General features: G+C 48.5%; 1 protein-coding gene across 1 annotated transcript in view; it reads left to right on the forward strand.

The window, feature by feature from the left end:
• The window catches only part of LOC119466145 (rho-associated protein kinase 1-like), a 69,522-nt gene that overhangs the window by 42,755 nt on the left and 9,031 nt on the right, over positions 1-17,736 (forward strand). Inside the window, 3 exon segments of the mRNA XM_049657528.1 lie at positions 1,676-2,027; positions 4,311-4,721; positions 5,305-5,373. Of these exon segments, the coding sequence (XP_049513485.1) occupies positions 1,676-2,027; positions 4,311-4,721; positions 5,305-5,373 (832 nt within the window).

The raw sequence follows: 17,736 nt of genomic DNA on the forward strand, positions 1-17,736 counted from the left end.
GATATCCGATGTGGCAAAAAGCAGCAAGACCACTGTTGTGCTTGGATTACATCACGAACAAGTGGGTGACTGGCCTTGGCAGCCCTATGGCGAATTCCATTGGGAGAACAGGAGCACTCAAAAGCACGCTGAAAGTGCTCATTCCAGAGGCGACGTGTTTCAGTGGTCGAACAGGAGTGGCAGAGCCGTCATCCAGTGGTAGAATAAGAGCAGTTTCGCTGCGCCGAGAGCAGCCGGGAGCAGTCCGGACTGCTCTCGCCTGAAAAGCAGAGTACGGAGGAAGTCACATGACTTAAACCGTCATATCCTCCTCATTTCTTTTTATTTTGCTTTATTTTGCAATGGCGGCAGCTAAGCGTAGTTGGTGTTTCGGGACCGCTGTTTTTGACGTCGGTGATACGAGCGAGCTTCGCAGCAATTTAGCGACAGATCCTGGCATTTCTAGTCCGCCTTGCTCCTCGTTGGATGCGCGTGGGACAGCGGCAGCAAAGCGTCTTCGCCTTGCTGAAGTGCTTGAGACGCTCTACGGTGACAGCAGCGAAAGCTGCTGGAGCTCAACTTCAGATTCAAGTTGGAGTTTCAGATGATCTTCGCAGGCTGAAACATTGTGGTATGCATCGGCGCTGCATAAAAGTATGCAGTACGTGGCCGCAAACGGTGACAGCGTTACGCCCGACAGATTACAAGACGATCACGCGTGTTTTGCCGCTCTCCTGCAGAGAATAGTGGGATGTCGATTGCTTTAGTCACATGGTACATTTCTCCTCACACATCCCCCTTCCACCTGCTCTCCAAATGCACGCCGTATTCCAGTGGCAGGTCGAGTGTGACTGCTCTCACTGCGCTGTCGCCAGACTCCGCACTGTGCGGCGCCCTGCTCCTGTTCTCCCAATGGAATTCGCCACTAGACTAAAATTGGCCAGCAAAAAGGGGGAAAAAAAAGAAACAAGTTCTCGCATGTGATTAACCTGTTTTCCCAGAATGCCCGAGGTACTGCTTAGTACAAATCACTTCAGTTGTCTTGCCTGCATAGCATATGCTTATTTAATTCTGTTCACTTAGGTAAGAACAAGTTGCCATCTAAGCCAGCTTCATGAGGTAGCTCTCTAAAAGTTCTTGTTGGGCTGTGACAGAGGGAACCATTGTGTGAGTAACACTGCCGTAAACCACGCTAAATACTCTAGACAGGGCAATCACTCCCTTTTTAGAGGAAAGCATCCTGGGACACTGGTCCATACTGTCATCAGCACAGACGGCATTACTGCACCTAACACTTAAGAACAAGTGGCCTGCTATAACAATGTATAGATGCGCTTAACATTAACAGACGACAATAGAAGGACGAGACATGCATAGTGTTCACTGTGTGCGGTGCGTCTCCTTGTGGTTTCATTTTCCGCATCTATTAAGTGCATCATGCGTCCATTACACTCAAACAACTCGCCCAACTAGCTGTGTAGGCTGTAAGATATGGACTCTTCCTCACGTTTATGCTTAAAATGTTCTTCTTTCTTCTTTTCTTTATTAACCACGTTACACCACTACAAGTTGGCCAGCCAGAACTCGCACTGGTGAATCTCCCCGTATTTCTCTTCCTCGTTTCCCTGTTCATGTACTGCGGCCTGATGTTGTGCTGGTGCTGTTAACGACCCCTCTCACCTGTCTTGGAACACAGGGCAGTACGCGAGTTGGAGATGGAGCAGCTGCAGAAGCAGCTGAATGCCGAGCGGTCCATGCACGAGTCCACCCTTGCCAAAGAGCGCCAGGAGCGGCAGGCCGAGGAGGCACGCCACGAGCAGCTCCAGAAGCAGCTTGGCCAGGAGCGCATGCTCAAGCTGCAGGCCGTCAACAAGCTGGCCGAGATCATGAACCGCAAGGACATTGCGGGCGGCGGCAAGGGGCGCGCGGCCGGAGACCTGCGGCGGCGTGACCGCGAGGTGCGCAAGCTGCAGCAGGAGCTCACCCAGGAGCGTGAGAAGTACGCACAGATGGTCAGCCGCCTCCAGAAGGAGCTCGCCGAGCTGCAGGTGAGTCGCCCTTGGATATGCGCCAATTGGCCACAGGGCGCACGACTGCTTCGTGTATGCTGTAATTGCCATGCAGGCGCAAGAGTAGTCTCAAAGATGTTTCATGTTCTGAATAGTGTAAACCTTTGTTGAACACTGATTGCTTGGTTCAGAAGTGGTTGGGTGCCTTACGGTACATTCAACTGGGCACTTTTGAGCACTCGAGAGCAGTCTCGTAGTGTAGTTTATATACCACTGGTTGAAATCAAGCGGTTAGAACTTATTTTTCTGGTTCATTCAGAGCGCCACCAGAGCGCTTGGAGGCACTTTCACCTTCGAGCTGGGACTTGGTACTGAGATGACCGAGATCTTACCAAATTCCGATCGTGTGGCTCCTCTGATTGCTCTGGGAGCAGCTGAGCATTTGGCTTGAGCATGCCTTCTCTGCCTCTCATGTTGAGAGGGCTCTGCATTGTACCAAACTTAGCCAGAGCATTGTAGGAAGCACTCAGATGTACCATTACTCTGGAGGCACAATGCAGAGTTGTATGTCATTGTGAGAAAAATCTTGGGAAAAATTGTGGGGAAGGGCATTAGCTGTTACCAAACGAATGTACATGGGATTCAAAAGCTGATAATCTAGTTTCGTTGATATCGTGCCACACGGAAAGGCATAGAGCAGGGGTTCTCAGGTACGTTCATCCCAGGGAACCCTGCTAAGCTCCGTAATGTGCCAAGGAACCCTCCCCCCCGATTTAACCGAATTATCGAGGGTATCAAGAAAACAAACAAATGCTGCACTACGTCAACACGCTTTTATTTACTCAATGAATCGTCAAATCTTGTTTCTATTTAGCACAAGACCAGTGCGGAAGCTGAAATTCTCTTCATCTCATGACTGATTAGCGCTAGCAGCGGCGAAGGCCTCGCGACATGCTTCGCGGCGCGCATTTTCATCTGAGACACGCTTTGCACCAACGGGCGCACATCCCGATTATTTTTTCGCCACTCAGCTGCTCGCCAACAAATTGTCCGTCCATCGCGATGTAGCCGGTGCTTTTTATCTTCGACAGCTTTGTACTGAGTAAAAGCGAAACTACTGCTTGCCGCAACCGCTGTAAACGAAACCGCGGCCGCTATTGACGCGATCATGGACGGCGACCTTGCGGTTCAAAAGGCAGGTGGCTGACAGACGCACCAAGTCAAAATGAAGCTACCTTTCGCTGCAAGAAGTGCGGACGAAAATGCGGTCGCTATCGACGCTGCCATGGGAGGCGACTACGCAGTTGTGAAGGCACGCAGCCGACGCGCGCATCGAGTGAAAATGAAACTATTTGCCGCAACCGCTGCGGACGAAACTGCGGTGGTTATCGACGCGATCAGAGATAGCGACTACGCACTTACGGAGGCACGCGACTAGCCGCGAATGCGGTGTTACGCGTGGCGATAAACGCAAGAATAGAGGCTTTAAAGCCACAATTAGGCAGGAAGAGCTTCGGCGTTGCTGTCAGTCACGTGCCGCGTACGATTGCCGCTGCGGACCACGGTGCAAGCTGAGGACCACGGCGATGCGGACTGCGCCGCTTTGTTTCGGTTGGACGCTACGCCGTTCTTGCTCTTCTGCGGCGGGCATGTGCGGTGCTCCGCGTTTTTTTTTTCCTTCAACGTATAGGTCAGTGCACACGCTATCGGCACCTACCCTATCTACAAATAGGAGAAAGGCGCATGGTGGTAAGTTATGGCCTCCGAGATTCAAGTGCGAAAGCTTAGGCGCACTGCCCGTTCTCAGAGGTTGGGTGGCTACAAGCTGCTTGCGTATTTATTGCGCAGTTCGCGCGTTGCTGTTACGCACTGTGATGTGCTTTTTGACACTCGGGCACCATAACTCGGGCATGAGTAATGGAGGTTCTTTGGATCAAGCACACCTCATGTTCGCCGTTTTAGACACTTGTCGAGAGCAGGACCAGGGAAAATTTATCAGTGGCTCGCGGAACCCCGAGCAGAGGCCTGCGGAACCCACTTTGAGAACCCATGGCATAGAGCATGATTATGCCACACAATATTTCGTTTGGTTCAGGCAACATTGAGCGCAGTAAAGTCAAAAGTATGGAGCCAACACAGCCTTTAATTTTGAGGTCCGCATTTGCTCCTGCACACTCCAGAACACTCTGGGGAGGTTGTTTATATATTGCAACACATGCAAGATGTCTGCAGGAATAAGGGATGACAATAAAACATTGGGATATTTCGAGCAGCGGAAGTGAGGGATTGTCAAGTGATGTTAACCCAGGATGTCTAATGCAGGCAAGTGCTCATGAGGAGGGCCAGGCACGCCTCAAGCTCCAGATGGAGCTGGACTCCAAAGACTCCGAGATGGAACTCCTGCGGCGAGTGGCATCTGCTGCGGCCCTGACGTCTCCAGATGCCCTGTCGCCCGTGACAAACTCTGGGGGAGGTGGAGGTCGGGACGGTGACCCCCAGCGCCTCGAAGGCTGGCTCTCAGTGCCGCAGAAGCAGAACATTCGGCGGCACGGCTGGCGGCGGCAGTACGTGGTGGTGAGCTCGCGCAAGATCCTCTTCTACAACAACGAAGCGGACCGGGCAAATGCGGACCCTGCCCTCGTCCTTGACCTGAGCAAGCTGTTCCACGTGCGCTCCGTCACCCAGGGCGATGTCATCCGTGCTGACGCCAAGGACATCCCCCGCATTTTTCAGGTGGGCTCCTAAATTTTCTTTCTGCTTCAGACATCAGGACTTTTTTTTTCTGGGCATAATTAGAGTGTTGGCAAAAAGTGTTAATGGAGAGACATGTAACAGCAGCAAAAGTCAAGTATTTCATTGAATAATGGACTCTTGGGTGACATGTATGTTTGTTACTTTCAAGAAATGTAGCCGTGATGACTTATCAGATACAAGTACCTAAGTTTAACTTAGCTATGCGAACCATACTCAAACCAGTCTTGTCATCATAAACAGTACATGCACTTTACAGCAAAGGGGTGTATTAGGTGCAGCTCCGTTTGTTCTATTATAGAAAGTTTATCGCTGATGGCGATGTACTACAAAAAAATTTGCCTTATTTGGTTCTGTGCTCGAGCAGGTGATGGGAGTAATACAAATGTATTTTCTCATTAATAGGTGCTTTGTTTTTGGCATTAAACTGGCCGTTATCTGCTGTGCACGTCACATGGCTAGTGACCTGACATGACTAGTGTTGCACAACACTTTTGCAACATCACCTATGCTGCCTCTTCCTGTGTCAAGCGCTCACATGATTCTCGCTTTGTGGTTTGTGCAGGTCCTTTACGCAGGGGAAGGTGAGAGCAGAAAGCCTGGAGACTGCCCCGATCCACCACAGCTCAAAGATGTAAGTGCATTGGCCCTGTCAGATTTGAATGCAATCGCAATAAAGGCCCCGTGTCACAGAAAATCTGATGTCGGTGTCAGGACCATTGTTCGAATGAGAAAAATCATCCCGAACCACGCAGGCCCTCCGCGTGGTGCATAGGTGTTACTGAACTAATTGAATTTCTCAATGTAAAATGCGTCAGAAAATTCGCAAGGTACAACTTACACACAACCTGAGGCCTTCGTCCTGGCAAGTAGAAATACCAGCAGTCATAGAGGCATCGTGTAATCAAGGAGTACAGGAGGCATACGTGAATATCTTCAGATATATCTACAAAGATTCCACAGCTACATTGGTTCTACACAAGAAAAGTAGGAAGTTGCCTATCAAGAAAGCGGTCAGGCAAGGTGACACAATCTCCCTAATGCTATTCACTGCATGCTTAGAAGTATTCAAGCTCTTAGACTGGGAATGCTTGGAAGTGAGGATTGACGGGGAATATCTGAGAAACCTTTGATTTGCAGATGACATTGACCTATTCAGCAATAGTGGGGACGAATTACAACAGAGGACCTTAACAGAGAAAGTGTAAGAGTGGGGTTGACGATTAATATGCAGAAGACAAAGGTAATGTTCAATAGCCTCGCAAAGCAAAAAGAATTCAGGATCGCCAGTCAGCCTCTGAAGTCTGTAAAGGAGTACGTTTATCTAGGTCAGTTACTCGCAGGGGACCCTGATCATGAGAACTTAGAAGGAAATTTGCAGAAGAATAAAATTGGGTTGGATTGCATACTACAGCCATTGCCAAATCCTGCCAGGGAGCTTACCACTGTCGTTGAAAAGAAAATTTGTACAATCATTGCATTCTACCGGTGCTAAAATATGGGGCAGAAACTTGGAGGATAACAAAGAAGCTCGAGAACAAGTTAAGGACCGCACAAAGAGCGATGGAACGAAAGATGTTAGGCCTAATGTTAGGAGACAGGAAGAGAGCATTGTGGATTAGAAAGAAAACTGGGAATAGCCGATGTTCTAGTTGACATTAAGCGGAAGAAATGGAGCTGGGTAGGCCATGTAAGGCGTAGGATGGATAACCGGTGGACCATTAGGGTTACAGAATGGATACCAAGAGAAGGGAAGAGCAGTCCAGGATGACAGAAAACTAGGTGGGGTGATGAAATTAAGAAATTTGCAGGTGGAAATTGGAATCGGCTAGCGCAAGACAGGGGTAATTGGAGATCACAAGGAGAGGCCTTCATCTTGCAGTGGACATAGATAGGCTGATGATGATGATGACACACAACCTATAGAGATGATTAAGTCAGATTGTAATTTGAATATACAAGAAAACATAATTCTGTTATGCGGAAACTCAACCAAAAACCTCTTTTCCAGCAGGTCTGTCAATGCTGATGTGGCTTCACCAAGCGGGTTCTAGTGCTGCGCCCTAACCGTGGTAACGAGAATTAAAACAATAAAATAAATGTGTGACTAAAGAAAAAAAAAACTGTTAAAAACAAAAAAAAGAACCAGAAAGCTGGCCTTCGTGCATAGCGTTCGCCGCCACCGTTTCTAGGTAAACATTATGGTTACATAAGCTGCATTTGCCGAGAAGTGTGAGAAGCAGTCGGGGATCTTTGAAAGCTATCGCCTTTCACTCTGATAAGCAAAAAAGCTTAAGCGTCCTTCAAGTTTTTCAATAGCAGCTGTGTGTTTCAACCTGAATTCGATGGTTTGGCAGATTTTCATGTTCGCTTTAAAATTGCATTATACAGTAGAGCTCCGCTGTTACGTACCCGGGTGATGCGTTTTCCCGGCTGTTAAGTTGTTTTCGGCTGGTTCCGGCACAGCTCCCATAGGACCCAATGCATTGATAACCCCGCTGTTGCCTCGCAACTGTGGGACTGTTCCCACATCATGCGTTGGGAACTGCCACCCCACACCGGCCCGAGTGGCCATTTTGGCTTTTCATGTCGCTTGGCTTGGTGGCTTGATGATGTGATTGGCCGCCCAAAGTGCCTGGGGCGACACGTATGACGTATTTTCGGTTTCCGCCAACGAAAGCTGTGGGGTCTCACACGGGCTCTTGGGACAAAGGAACGACACATAGTAGTACAAACAATCACAAGGGCATTTATTGCACCTTTCATACACTAATACACCCTAGCCGAATTACCACCAATAGAACATTCACACGGGCGCGCGACAAATCAAGGAAGTCCGACTCACCGCGACCCGATAGCGAGCGAATACGTTCGCCCCATGCTATGACACCATCGCCTAGTCGTTCACGTGTACAGTCACGCGAACGGTGGCTCGCTCGAACGATCCGTGTTCGTCTATACCGGTGTCCCGCTCTAAGCCTCGCGCGACGGTCGCGCAAAGCAGGCCGGCGCACGCGCGAAGCGTTCGTCCGTGTTGGTCGCCGATCCCCAGCCAAAGAGAGAGCCCCTCCGACCTTTTTCTCCCAAGTGACCTCGCCGTTCGGTGGCGTTAGCATCGCGACACTAGCGCCATCTCTCGCAACGCGCCGCAACCACCGCCGGGCTTAGCCACGCAGAGAAGCCGGACTACAGGAGACATGCGGGGAAAACAACATCAGGGGACGCGTGAGAGTCGCGCATCCCCACATCCCCCCAACCTTAAATCACTACACATACGCCGGCGAAACATGTCACAAGGCCTATCAATGCGCCCGTCGCGAACAAAAGTTAGTACATGCGACAGTGGCGCCGCCGAGTAAATGTCCACGCGTTATCCACAACGTGCGAGCCGACATTGACTCTGGGGTTCACCGCTGGCATCCGTTGGTCACAGCACCACGTCTGCAGATTCGATGGCACGACTCCAGCCGGAAACGGCGACGCAGAAATCGGCACGAGCAAGCGTCGCTCGCGCCCTGCTGACGAGAGCCGCAGTAGCCGTTGGTGACTGCCGGCTCTTTTCCCAGCCGCCGAGGGTTGCGAGCCGGACATTGGCGGCCGCCGAAGTCGCTGCGCCGAATTGACCACAGGCATCTCCAAAGCCTGGGGTAGCTCGATTGTAGTCCGGGGCAGCAGCGCTGACGATGTGCAGGTGACAGCAAACCAGGGGTGACTCCGCTCACGCTGCGTACACTCAACGCACTCGACAAACACTAAAGTAGTGCAAGGGAGAGGAATTCGGCATACGCATCGCCCACGTGGTACGATGTTCAATTCGGCTAGCCAAAATTCCGGGCGGCATTAAAATTCCGGGCGGCATTTCAGATGCTAAGTTCACGTGCACAAAGTTTACTTTCTTGAGTCGAACGAGTAATTTCAATTCGTGCGAGGCGAACTAATGAGGGAAGCAATGTGCGACATCTCAACACCACGGTCCACCAGGTTGTGTCCCTCAACGTGCGACAGGCGGCTTTGTTAAGCCTTAGGCCTAATGCGTCGCTACTTTGACAACAACCGGCATCCAAAAAAAAAAAGAACAACACCCAAAATGGGCACAAGAACAGGCAGCCGCGAGGAGACGTTAGCTCTGTGAGGTGGTCCTACTCCGCTCGGTGCACACAGCATCCGAGTTGACGGCGCCCACCGTCCCAGACGGTGTCGGAGCGCCCGGTGCCAGGCCGCAATACCAGTCAGCCCGTAGCGGCACCCGTGGCCCGCGGCCACCCGGCTCCCTGAGCCTCGACTTCCAAAGTCAAAGATATAGAAGAAGCTATTTACATAGAAATTCGGACCACCCACGAGGCTTCCGTACTCACTCGCTTCAGGCTTGCCAATGCTCCGCGGGCGCTAGGCCTCGCTCTCCCAGGATGCAGACCACGTGGCTCTCGTACCGACGAGTGTACTTCAAAACACTCGCGAAAAGGCTTAGCATGTTGAAAAGTTCAAACACGCTACAGCAACCGTCGCCTCGCTCAAGAAAGCACACCGCCGACACTAGCGATCAAAATCCACGCTAGGACTACGCTTCGGTTGAAACATCTCGAACCGAGCAAAACTTAAAATTAGCGTCCGATGCCCCAAGAGGTCCACGTTGGGCAGCCAGATGTGGGGTCTCACACGGGCTCTTGGGACAAAGGAACGACACATAGTAGTGCAAACAATCACAAGGGCATTTATTGCACCTTTCATACACTAATACACACTAGCCGAATTACCACCAATAGAACATTCACACGGGCGCGCGACAAATCAAGGAAGTCCGACTCACCGCGACCCGATAGCGAGCGAATACGTTCGCCCCATGCTATGACACCATCGCCTAGTCGTTCACGTGTTCAGTCACGCGAACGGTGGCTCGCTCGAACGATCCGTGTTCGTCCATACCGGTGTCCCGCTCTAAGCCTCGCGCGACGGTCGCGCGAAGCGGGCCGCCGCACGCGCGAAGCGTTCGTCCGTGTTGGTCGCCGATCCCCAGCCAAAGAGAGAGCCCCTCCGACCTTTTTCTCCCAAGTGACCTCGCCGTTCGGTGGCGTTAGCATCGTGACACTAGCGCCATCTCTCGCAACGCGCCGCAACCACCGCCGGGCTTAGTCACGCAGAGAAGCCGGACTACAGGAGACATGCGGGGAAAACAACATCAGGGGACGCGTGAGAGTCGCGCATCCCCACAAAGCATGGCCTATGAGATCCGTATTTGCTGTCTAAAGGTGCTGTCTATGACGCGTTGTGGCCCTAAAATTGGTTTTGGCGCATAGATGTTCCGTTTTAAGTCTAAGGGCGATAACGCCGTCGCCGCATGCCATATGCTGTATGTGCGAGTGAAAGGGTGTGAAGGGAGCCGACGACTGCGACTAAATCTCGCGCGCACAAGAAAAGTGGGGAGGAAGTTCGCCTTCCTCCGTCGCGCCCGAGGCACCAGGGGGGCATTGTACTCTGACATCAACTGCATCTTATCCTCAACCCTCTTCAACCCTCTCGAGTCCACATACCTGCCAGGTGGGTCCCGCAGACAAGCGCAACAAAGCCCAGTTACGAAGTGGAACTCGTGTTAAGTAGCCATTTCCTTTTGTTGAATCATTCTATGTCTCATTCGTTTTTTTCTTTCTTTAATTCCACCTTTCCAGCATCGCACCTTTCTGTATATCAATAATAAGCATACGTCATTGGTGCAGACTTATATTTCAAACGACTTCACACGGCGCAATGCCGACACACATGGTAGGGATCTTGCTACTGCTGAATACACGTGACGTTGCCGAATAAGTGCCGTGAGGAACATCTCGCATAGTGCACTTGTGACCTTGTTAATAGAAATGCGTACTATCGCCAACGAGGTTGCCAAAGGCATGGGTGAATAGAGGCGGGAGAAAGCGCTGCACCGCCAATGCAATTCCACTGCATAGGTCGACGAACTGCCCTTCGCGCTAGTGTTTATTCAATTTCAATTTCTCTTTGTGACCGGCTTGGAAACGTGCAAAGTTGAAGACTTACCAATTTTTTTTTTTTTTTTTGCTGTCACTAAACAGAGCAGCCACGCAGTATACAATCAAACCTCGACATAACGAATTTTTTCGCTGCAAGTGCAACTTCGATATATCGAGGTTTGACTGTATCTAAAGGCGGAGTAGTGCCGGCCAAGGTAGATGTGTGCTGGCGGCTAGGCTAGGTTTAGTCCTTTTCGGCATAAATATTGCACTCCTACGCTGCGAAAGAAACTAACAAAAAAATTTAAATTATTGCAAAATGCATGCAAAAAAGGCACTCAGCTGTGAAACAAATAAGGCACCCTACATGGTATGTCTGCTCAGACAGCAGCAGCCTTTATTGCCTTCATAAACACAATGCAAAATTTTCAGCAAAAATCGAACAGCAATTCCATATGCAGCAGTTAACAGTAATTCTCACACTTAGCTACCTCTCTTCTAAACATTTTTCAAGTAACCTCAATATCAAAGATGTCCTCTGGCAAAAAGAATCAAGCTGTTAAAAAAGAATTTGCCTGTAATTATTCGGTTAAGACACAGCGGGATTTAACCCCGCTACAAACGAGGCGAGGCGAAAACCTCGTGCTGAAAAAAAGTCTACAACAGTTCTGCATGAAGCAACTGGCACCAGCTCAACATTCGTGAAGTCACGCATGAAATAGATCTAGAAACACGAACTGCGTGACAGCTGGTGCGACAATTTAACGGGCAGCGTAACACCAACAAAATCAGTCCTTGCAAGCGGCAGCAGCTTTAGCACGCAATGGGTTGCACTCATACAGTTGTGTGCCCTAGCTAGAGCAACACAGTGAACAAGCGGCAAATAGTGCAAGTGGCATTCAGAACCTATGCGAAATGCCTTTTACCCGCCTGCTGCACAGTGGCCAAACCAAACCAAAACATGGGTACGTCGTGATCAACTTCATCACTTACCCGTGTAAACATCGAGTGCAACAAACACCGAGAAGACAGAAAGAAAGCAGGGGAACAAGAAATTTCCCGCAGACAGCGGCGACCAATTGCTGTCGTCGCTCCCGCACTGAGGCCTCGCGGGGAGTGAGTGTCACCGGCGAGTTTTTGTGGGCATTTGAGCATCCCACAACAGAACAATTGTTTTTTGACATGCCTTGAAGTTCTGGGCGCCACACACATGTGACTGGTGTTGCTTATATCACTCCGAAAACGTGAATGAAACAGAGATGCACGAGCAGCGACGCAGAAATGTAAGGTGGATGGCTGCCTCCTTCATGAGCGCACTTAGCAAGGCTGCCACCAGCGGCACGTCTGTCATCGCTGCTCTACGCTTATATTGAATTATAAAAGTTACGCTACATGGCAGAATCGAGGGTGCCGATATGAAGTCCTACTGGGGAATGCTGAAGCGTGAAATCTGGTTCCACATATATGCTGTCTTTTTTGTGTGTGCTTCTTAATTTGAATCGAAATGGAAAATGCTACGCCTCATAGATTGCTTGTTGGAAATGCCTTGCCAGTCATCTCACTCGCTGTAGCAATAAGTGCCGTGGACGTCTAGTAATTTGACCCTGATGGGACCGACGAAATTGATCTAATTATGTGGCGGGTCAAATTTAACTAGATGTAGAAAAAAAGTGATATAACACTGCCAATTCATTTGGCAACATTTGCCTGATTCTAACACGCCCCTGAATCAAACACACACCCATTTTCTGTGTCCAAAGTAGAAAACTACAGGTACAAATTACATTAAATCTCCTAAACGAAGTTGAAATCTAATGTGCACCTGATTTTGTAGCAAGAAAAATAGGCAAGGGTCAAAATGTGTTACATAGTGGGTCTCTCTGATTATGCGATCCCGGACTGTCCGCAAACTGTCCGCGGCTTCTGTTCTGATTAGCCCTGACAGAAGAGCGCGTCACAGTCACGTGATCCAGCTGTAAGGGACTGTCCGAGATTTCGGTCGAAGCACTGCGACCGGAAGTCACTTTCCTGGGTGGATGGCCAAGAGCAGAGCCACCCTGCGAATTCATTAGCGTGGCCTCCGAAATTGTGCAGTCTCAGAGGCCACGTTGCCGACACAACCATAAAGCTTGCATAGTGGAATCGCAGCCTGAGTGCATAGAACGTGCTCAAAAGCGCAGTTTACGTCGCGCTAGCTAGCTCATTGCCCGAGAAATTTAAGCGGAATTCCCACACGTACATAAGCAAAATAGTGGTCGTGCCACATCGCTGTTCATGCAGAAAGCACCCGCCGACATCCTCAAAGCTCGTAAGACCGTCTGCTAATTAAAGGTCTGACGCGTGTCTAGGAGAGAGCGCGTGCATACTGTCTACTAATCCTGCACGTCAAAAATCAAACGCTCAAACAAAACGGCAACAAAAGGGATCAACATGTTTGTCAACAGCAATCCACGAAGTTCCTATTGTATACCACACCAGTTACCGGCGTGAAATAGCCACATGCAATATATGGTTCTTCACACTCTAGTTTCACTTACCTGAAAAGCAAAATTTACCTGCTTACTGCATATATAGCAATGAGCATGGCAGATTTCGCGAAACACATTAAGAAAAGCAAGCATGGGTGCCTGATCGCTGTGCTTCTCTCTTAAAAAACACGAAGACTAAAGCTACAGCAATTAGATGGCTCCTGAAAAACTTGCATGATTGCATACAAAGCACTGATGTAACAGAAGCGATAACTCAATGCACAGTAGTTGCCGTCTGGAACGCTCAAAGTACACAGAAGCACACGGCATCTTTCACAACATGACGACAAACACCACGCGCATTTGACAGCAGTCATCTGCTAGCTACTTGCGCTTGTCCGAGCAAACATCTGCTGACAGCTCCAACAGTCCGCGGGCAGTCCGGAACTTCCAGTCCATGAAAAAATGAATGCATTTCTGACAACTCTCAGACTAGTGGGCGGAGCTTCGGATGCTGTCCGAGCAAAAATCGAATGCGGCACAGCAGTCTCAAGCAGTCTTGAACTGTCAGGGACTGATAATCGAAGAGGCCCAGTGACAGCCAGTTTCCTAGTCAGCTTCACTGCACGTTTAATAAAAGTTATCTTTGCCGTAGTACCTATGTGTTATGCGGTAAAGCATACGAATGCCGTGATAGCAGTTTTGGTTTCATTTCCGATTGCATTGCGCAGGCAATTTTCGGCCTAATGTTCTTGAAAAACAAAGGTGCACATTAGAATCAGGTGACTACCGTAATCAGACATTGTGAGCTCAGATTAATGGTTGAAAATCTTCCTAGAGCTGATTGAAAATAGGTGTTTCTTACGAGAGATGATGTGTGTTCAACGCGTTCACTGTCCCTCAAGCTCGACTGAGACAAACGCTGCCACTAAAGGGGTCGTTATTGAGATCACCATGGGGTCAGGCGCAGACCAGTCAATTTCGAATTACTCGATGGAGGCCAATTTTAGGATTGAAATAACAAAAGTTTGGGCCCATATAAATGCATGGGCGCTGACCAGGACCTTTGGTCGGAATCACAATAACTAAAAAGTTTAATCAACTGAAGTTGTATTAACAGAAGTTTTCTGTAACGCTTATCACTGTCATGTTCCTAAAGTGGTCTCCACACACCCCTTTGAATGGTCTCGAGGACCGTATTGACAATGGCTCACAGACTACAGCTTGAGAAATGCTTGTCTAGAATACTGAAGGGTTCTGGAACCACCTTCTGTACAGTAGAATCTCATTGATATGACACCATCATGTACGATTTCCCAGTGTCAACGTTCACTATAGAGAACACATAAAGTGACCTAATACAGTAAAACCTCGATAATTCAAAGGGCGCCGGACGACAAAATTTCTTCGAATTAAGCAGATTTTCGAATTAACCAAAATGAAGAAAAAAAGAAAACAAGCAAAAACTGCATCTTTGGGGCCCTAATGACGATGATGATTTGTTTACGATGCTGAATTTTTCGAAGCACACATGTTACGTTTGCTGATTAGGGATAAAATATTCGTCATCTTTATGTGTTAGGGAAACAAATTTTTTGGCATGATTTCTAGTATTATTTAACTGTTATTATCTGACGTACACATCGGTATGTTTTAAGCGTCACTCTATCACAAATTCAGAATTCGAAGTGCCCATCAGCATGCAGCGCAGATATAAAAAAGAGCACATTCTTTAAAACAAGAAACATTTTATTAGGCATTCAATCTTCAAGTTATAAATGCATAGCATTCAACAAACCGTATGTACATTTGCAACATTTCAACATTGAAATAACATATCAATCATGTACAATGCTTTCACTTGCTGATTAAATCAGTGTTTACATTCAACACTACAAGGAAAAGCAATCACGTTGGAATTCATCTCTCGTAACAAAATGGGAACAAAGAACTACAGTGGAACCTTGATTATATGTCCCCCAGTTATGCTACGATCTACATTTTACGACGAATTGGTTTGGTCCCGGCAAAACCCCCATAGAAATAATGCATTAAAAACCTCGATTATACGACGCAATTTTACGCCGACCCCGCCTCGTACGACGCCTCCGTCGGTACCTTTCGAGAAAAAAAAAAAAGAAAGGAAAAAAGCGCTAAGCAGACACAGGCTGGCACGTGAACACACTGCAGCTGGCTGATATTGGGTGTGCAGTACCGTATTCACCCGAATGTAACGTGACCGCGATTGTAACGGGAGGGGCGACTTTCCAGTCACGTGAAATAATAGAAATAAAACCACGAATGTAACGCGAGATGAACGGAAAAAGAAAGGACATCTTTATTCAAGCAATCGCAATTCAGAAACTTGTTCTCTTCACTCATCATTGTCATCCGAAGAGTAGAAGGGGCTTTCCTTGAACGGTATTCTCAGGCTTATCACTTTCATAGATAGTTTCACTTTCGCGAAATTTCGCGTGACTCGGCACTGAAAACGTCCCCACCAAGTGTTTCTGCCGCTGTCCTAAGCACGCTATCAGCGCCAAGGGCGCTGTCGGCCGTATACGTTGAGGGGCTTGGTGCCGGGACGAGCAGAGTCTCGCGAAACCGAAACTATCTCCAGAAGTGATCGCCCGAGAATCAAGTCATCTTTTGTGCCCTTGAGCTTGTTTGAGATTTAAGTACTTCTTAAAAGACCGCACATTTCATTCGGTGTCATTACCTGGCCACTTCAGGTTCCACAGAGCCTTTCCAACTGGCCTCGCACTTAAAGAGGGCCTGCCGCTTGTCCCTCCATCCGCAATTCGTCGACGTCGAGACACCGAGCTGTGGCAGACTTTCCCAACTTCTCGGCCATCAAAATTGCTCGTCTCTCGAAGCAGCCGTCATAAATAATGCGCTGTGTTGCCATAACGTCGTGAATGAACGGAGTCGAACCGCAAAAGGCCGTAGAGTATTGCAGCATCGTAACCAGGCACAAGCACAGCGAAAACTGTGTCGATTCCAATCAAAAACAAATTCCGACTTCGGTCGACTTGTATATGAATTGGATCGAGACGTAAAGTTACAGGTTGCGAACGTAGTGCTAGAAATAGCGGGATTTAGAGCATTTGTGTTAAAATGGCCAATTTAGCTGTTATTTGACTGTAACTTGAGGGTTTAGTTCTTAGCAATGAGCGGCGGTGATTTTTACCAGCATTTCAAATATTGCAGTTCGCTTCATTTTTTTTTTTCACGAAGATGGCAGATACTCCGGTCGCCGGCTGACCTTCGCACAAACGACATTCTTCTGGTGATTCTGTCGTGTCTGCAAGTGATTATTCTACTTGTTGCTACTGTTAGATATTGTAATCTGAAGCTTTATTTGTTTTATTTTAAATAAATTTTTTTTTTCGGCCGAACATGTTATTTGGACTATTTTTCGGCCTCCACAAGGTCCTGAAAATCGGTCGGCGACTGTATGGAGCGTCCTAACCTACGAGTTGCATGTTGCTGCCAGCCGAAAACTACGAATTATCTGGATAGAGCCGCGCGGGCTATTCAAGTTATCCGGTAGAATTTGCACTGCAAATGATGGGACCACTCAAATTCTTCGAATTAACCGAGTTTGAATTATCGAGGTTTTACTGTACAACTACACTTCTTTTTTACTGGTTCATACGTTCCTGGGAAACGCAATCTTTCAGCACCAACATCGCCAAACTACGATCGTATGATAAGTTTTCCGGCTGCTGGATCCCATGTAAACAAGAAAATGTGCGAGGCACATGCAATTGAGAACCGTAGCTGCCCGCCTGCAGCTGCATGCTTCCAATACTCACCTGCCCGTCCCGCTGTGAAAACACAGGCGCGCACTCAGTTTCCTATTCCAGTACCAGCAAACCTGGGTCGTCGCACACTGCATTGAAATATATCACCGCCAACCTTATTGCGATAAGCATCTTCACTTTCTGTTTCACAGCACGTGCAACGTAGTGCCGTTGGAAGCGTACTGCACACTTTTAATGGGCGATAATACAAATGCGCTACCCTTCTCTGTTGCAGGCAGTTAGAAGTGAGCTTCATGTTTCGCTCTGGCTGCATCGTAGGCCATAGTCGCCCGCGAACTCGATTTCGTTTCGTACTTCCCGTTGCCATCTTAAAAGACTAGACAATAGGAAACGATAATGATAGTCTCGGATCACTCGGGCCCCTTCAGCTCAATGTGTGTCGGCATCTCGGGCTGCAACCATTTGCACCGTGTGGGCACGTCAAGACTTCCTGCCAAAATGCCCAGCTCGAAGAAGCTTAATTAAGCTAAATAAGCTTAATAGAAGGCCGAATTAGAGGAGCACAAACGAAAGTTTGCCAAAGCCACAAAAATGACAGCGTGCGTCTCGGGCCGCTCAGGCCCCACCAACTCTCCGCCCGTCGGTGTCTCTTGTTACAGCAATTTGTGCACTACTTAACGTTACATAGATGTCAGCTACAGTTTAGTCTGCCATATTTTTTAGTAACTTCGAATAGTACATCTTCCTGGTTAGTACATTTTTTTCTTGTTTCTTTTTTTTTTCCCCAAAAACGTATGAA

Source organism: Dermacentor silvarum, chromosome 10 (assembly GCF_013339745.2).
Source record: "Dermacentor silvarum isolate Dsil-2018 chromosome 10, BIME_Dsil_1.4, whole genome shotgun sequence".
Lineage (NCBI taxonomy): Eukaryota > Metazoa > Arthropoda > Arachnida > Ixodida > Ixodidae > Dermacentor > Dermacentor silvarum.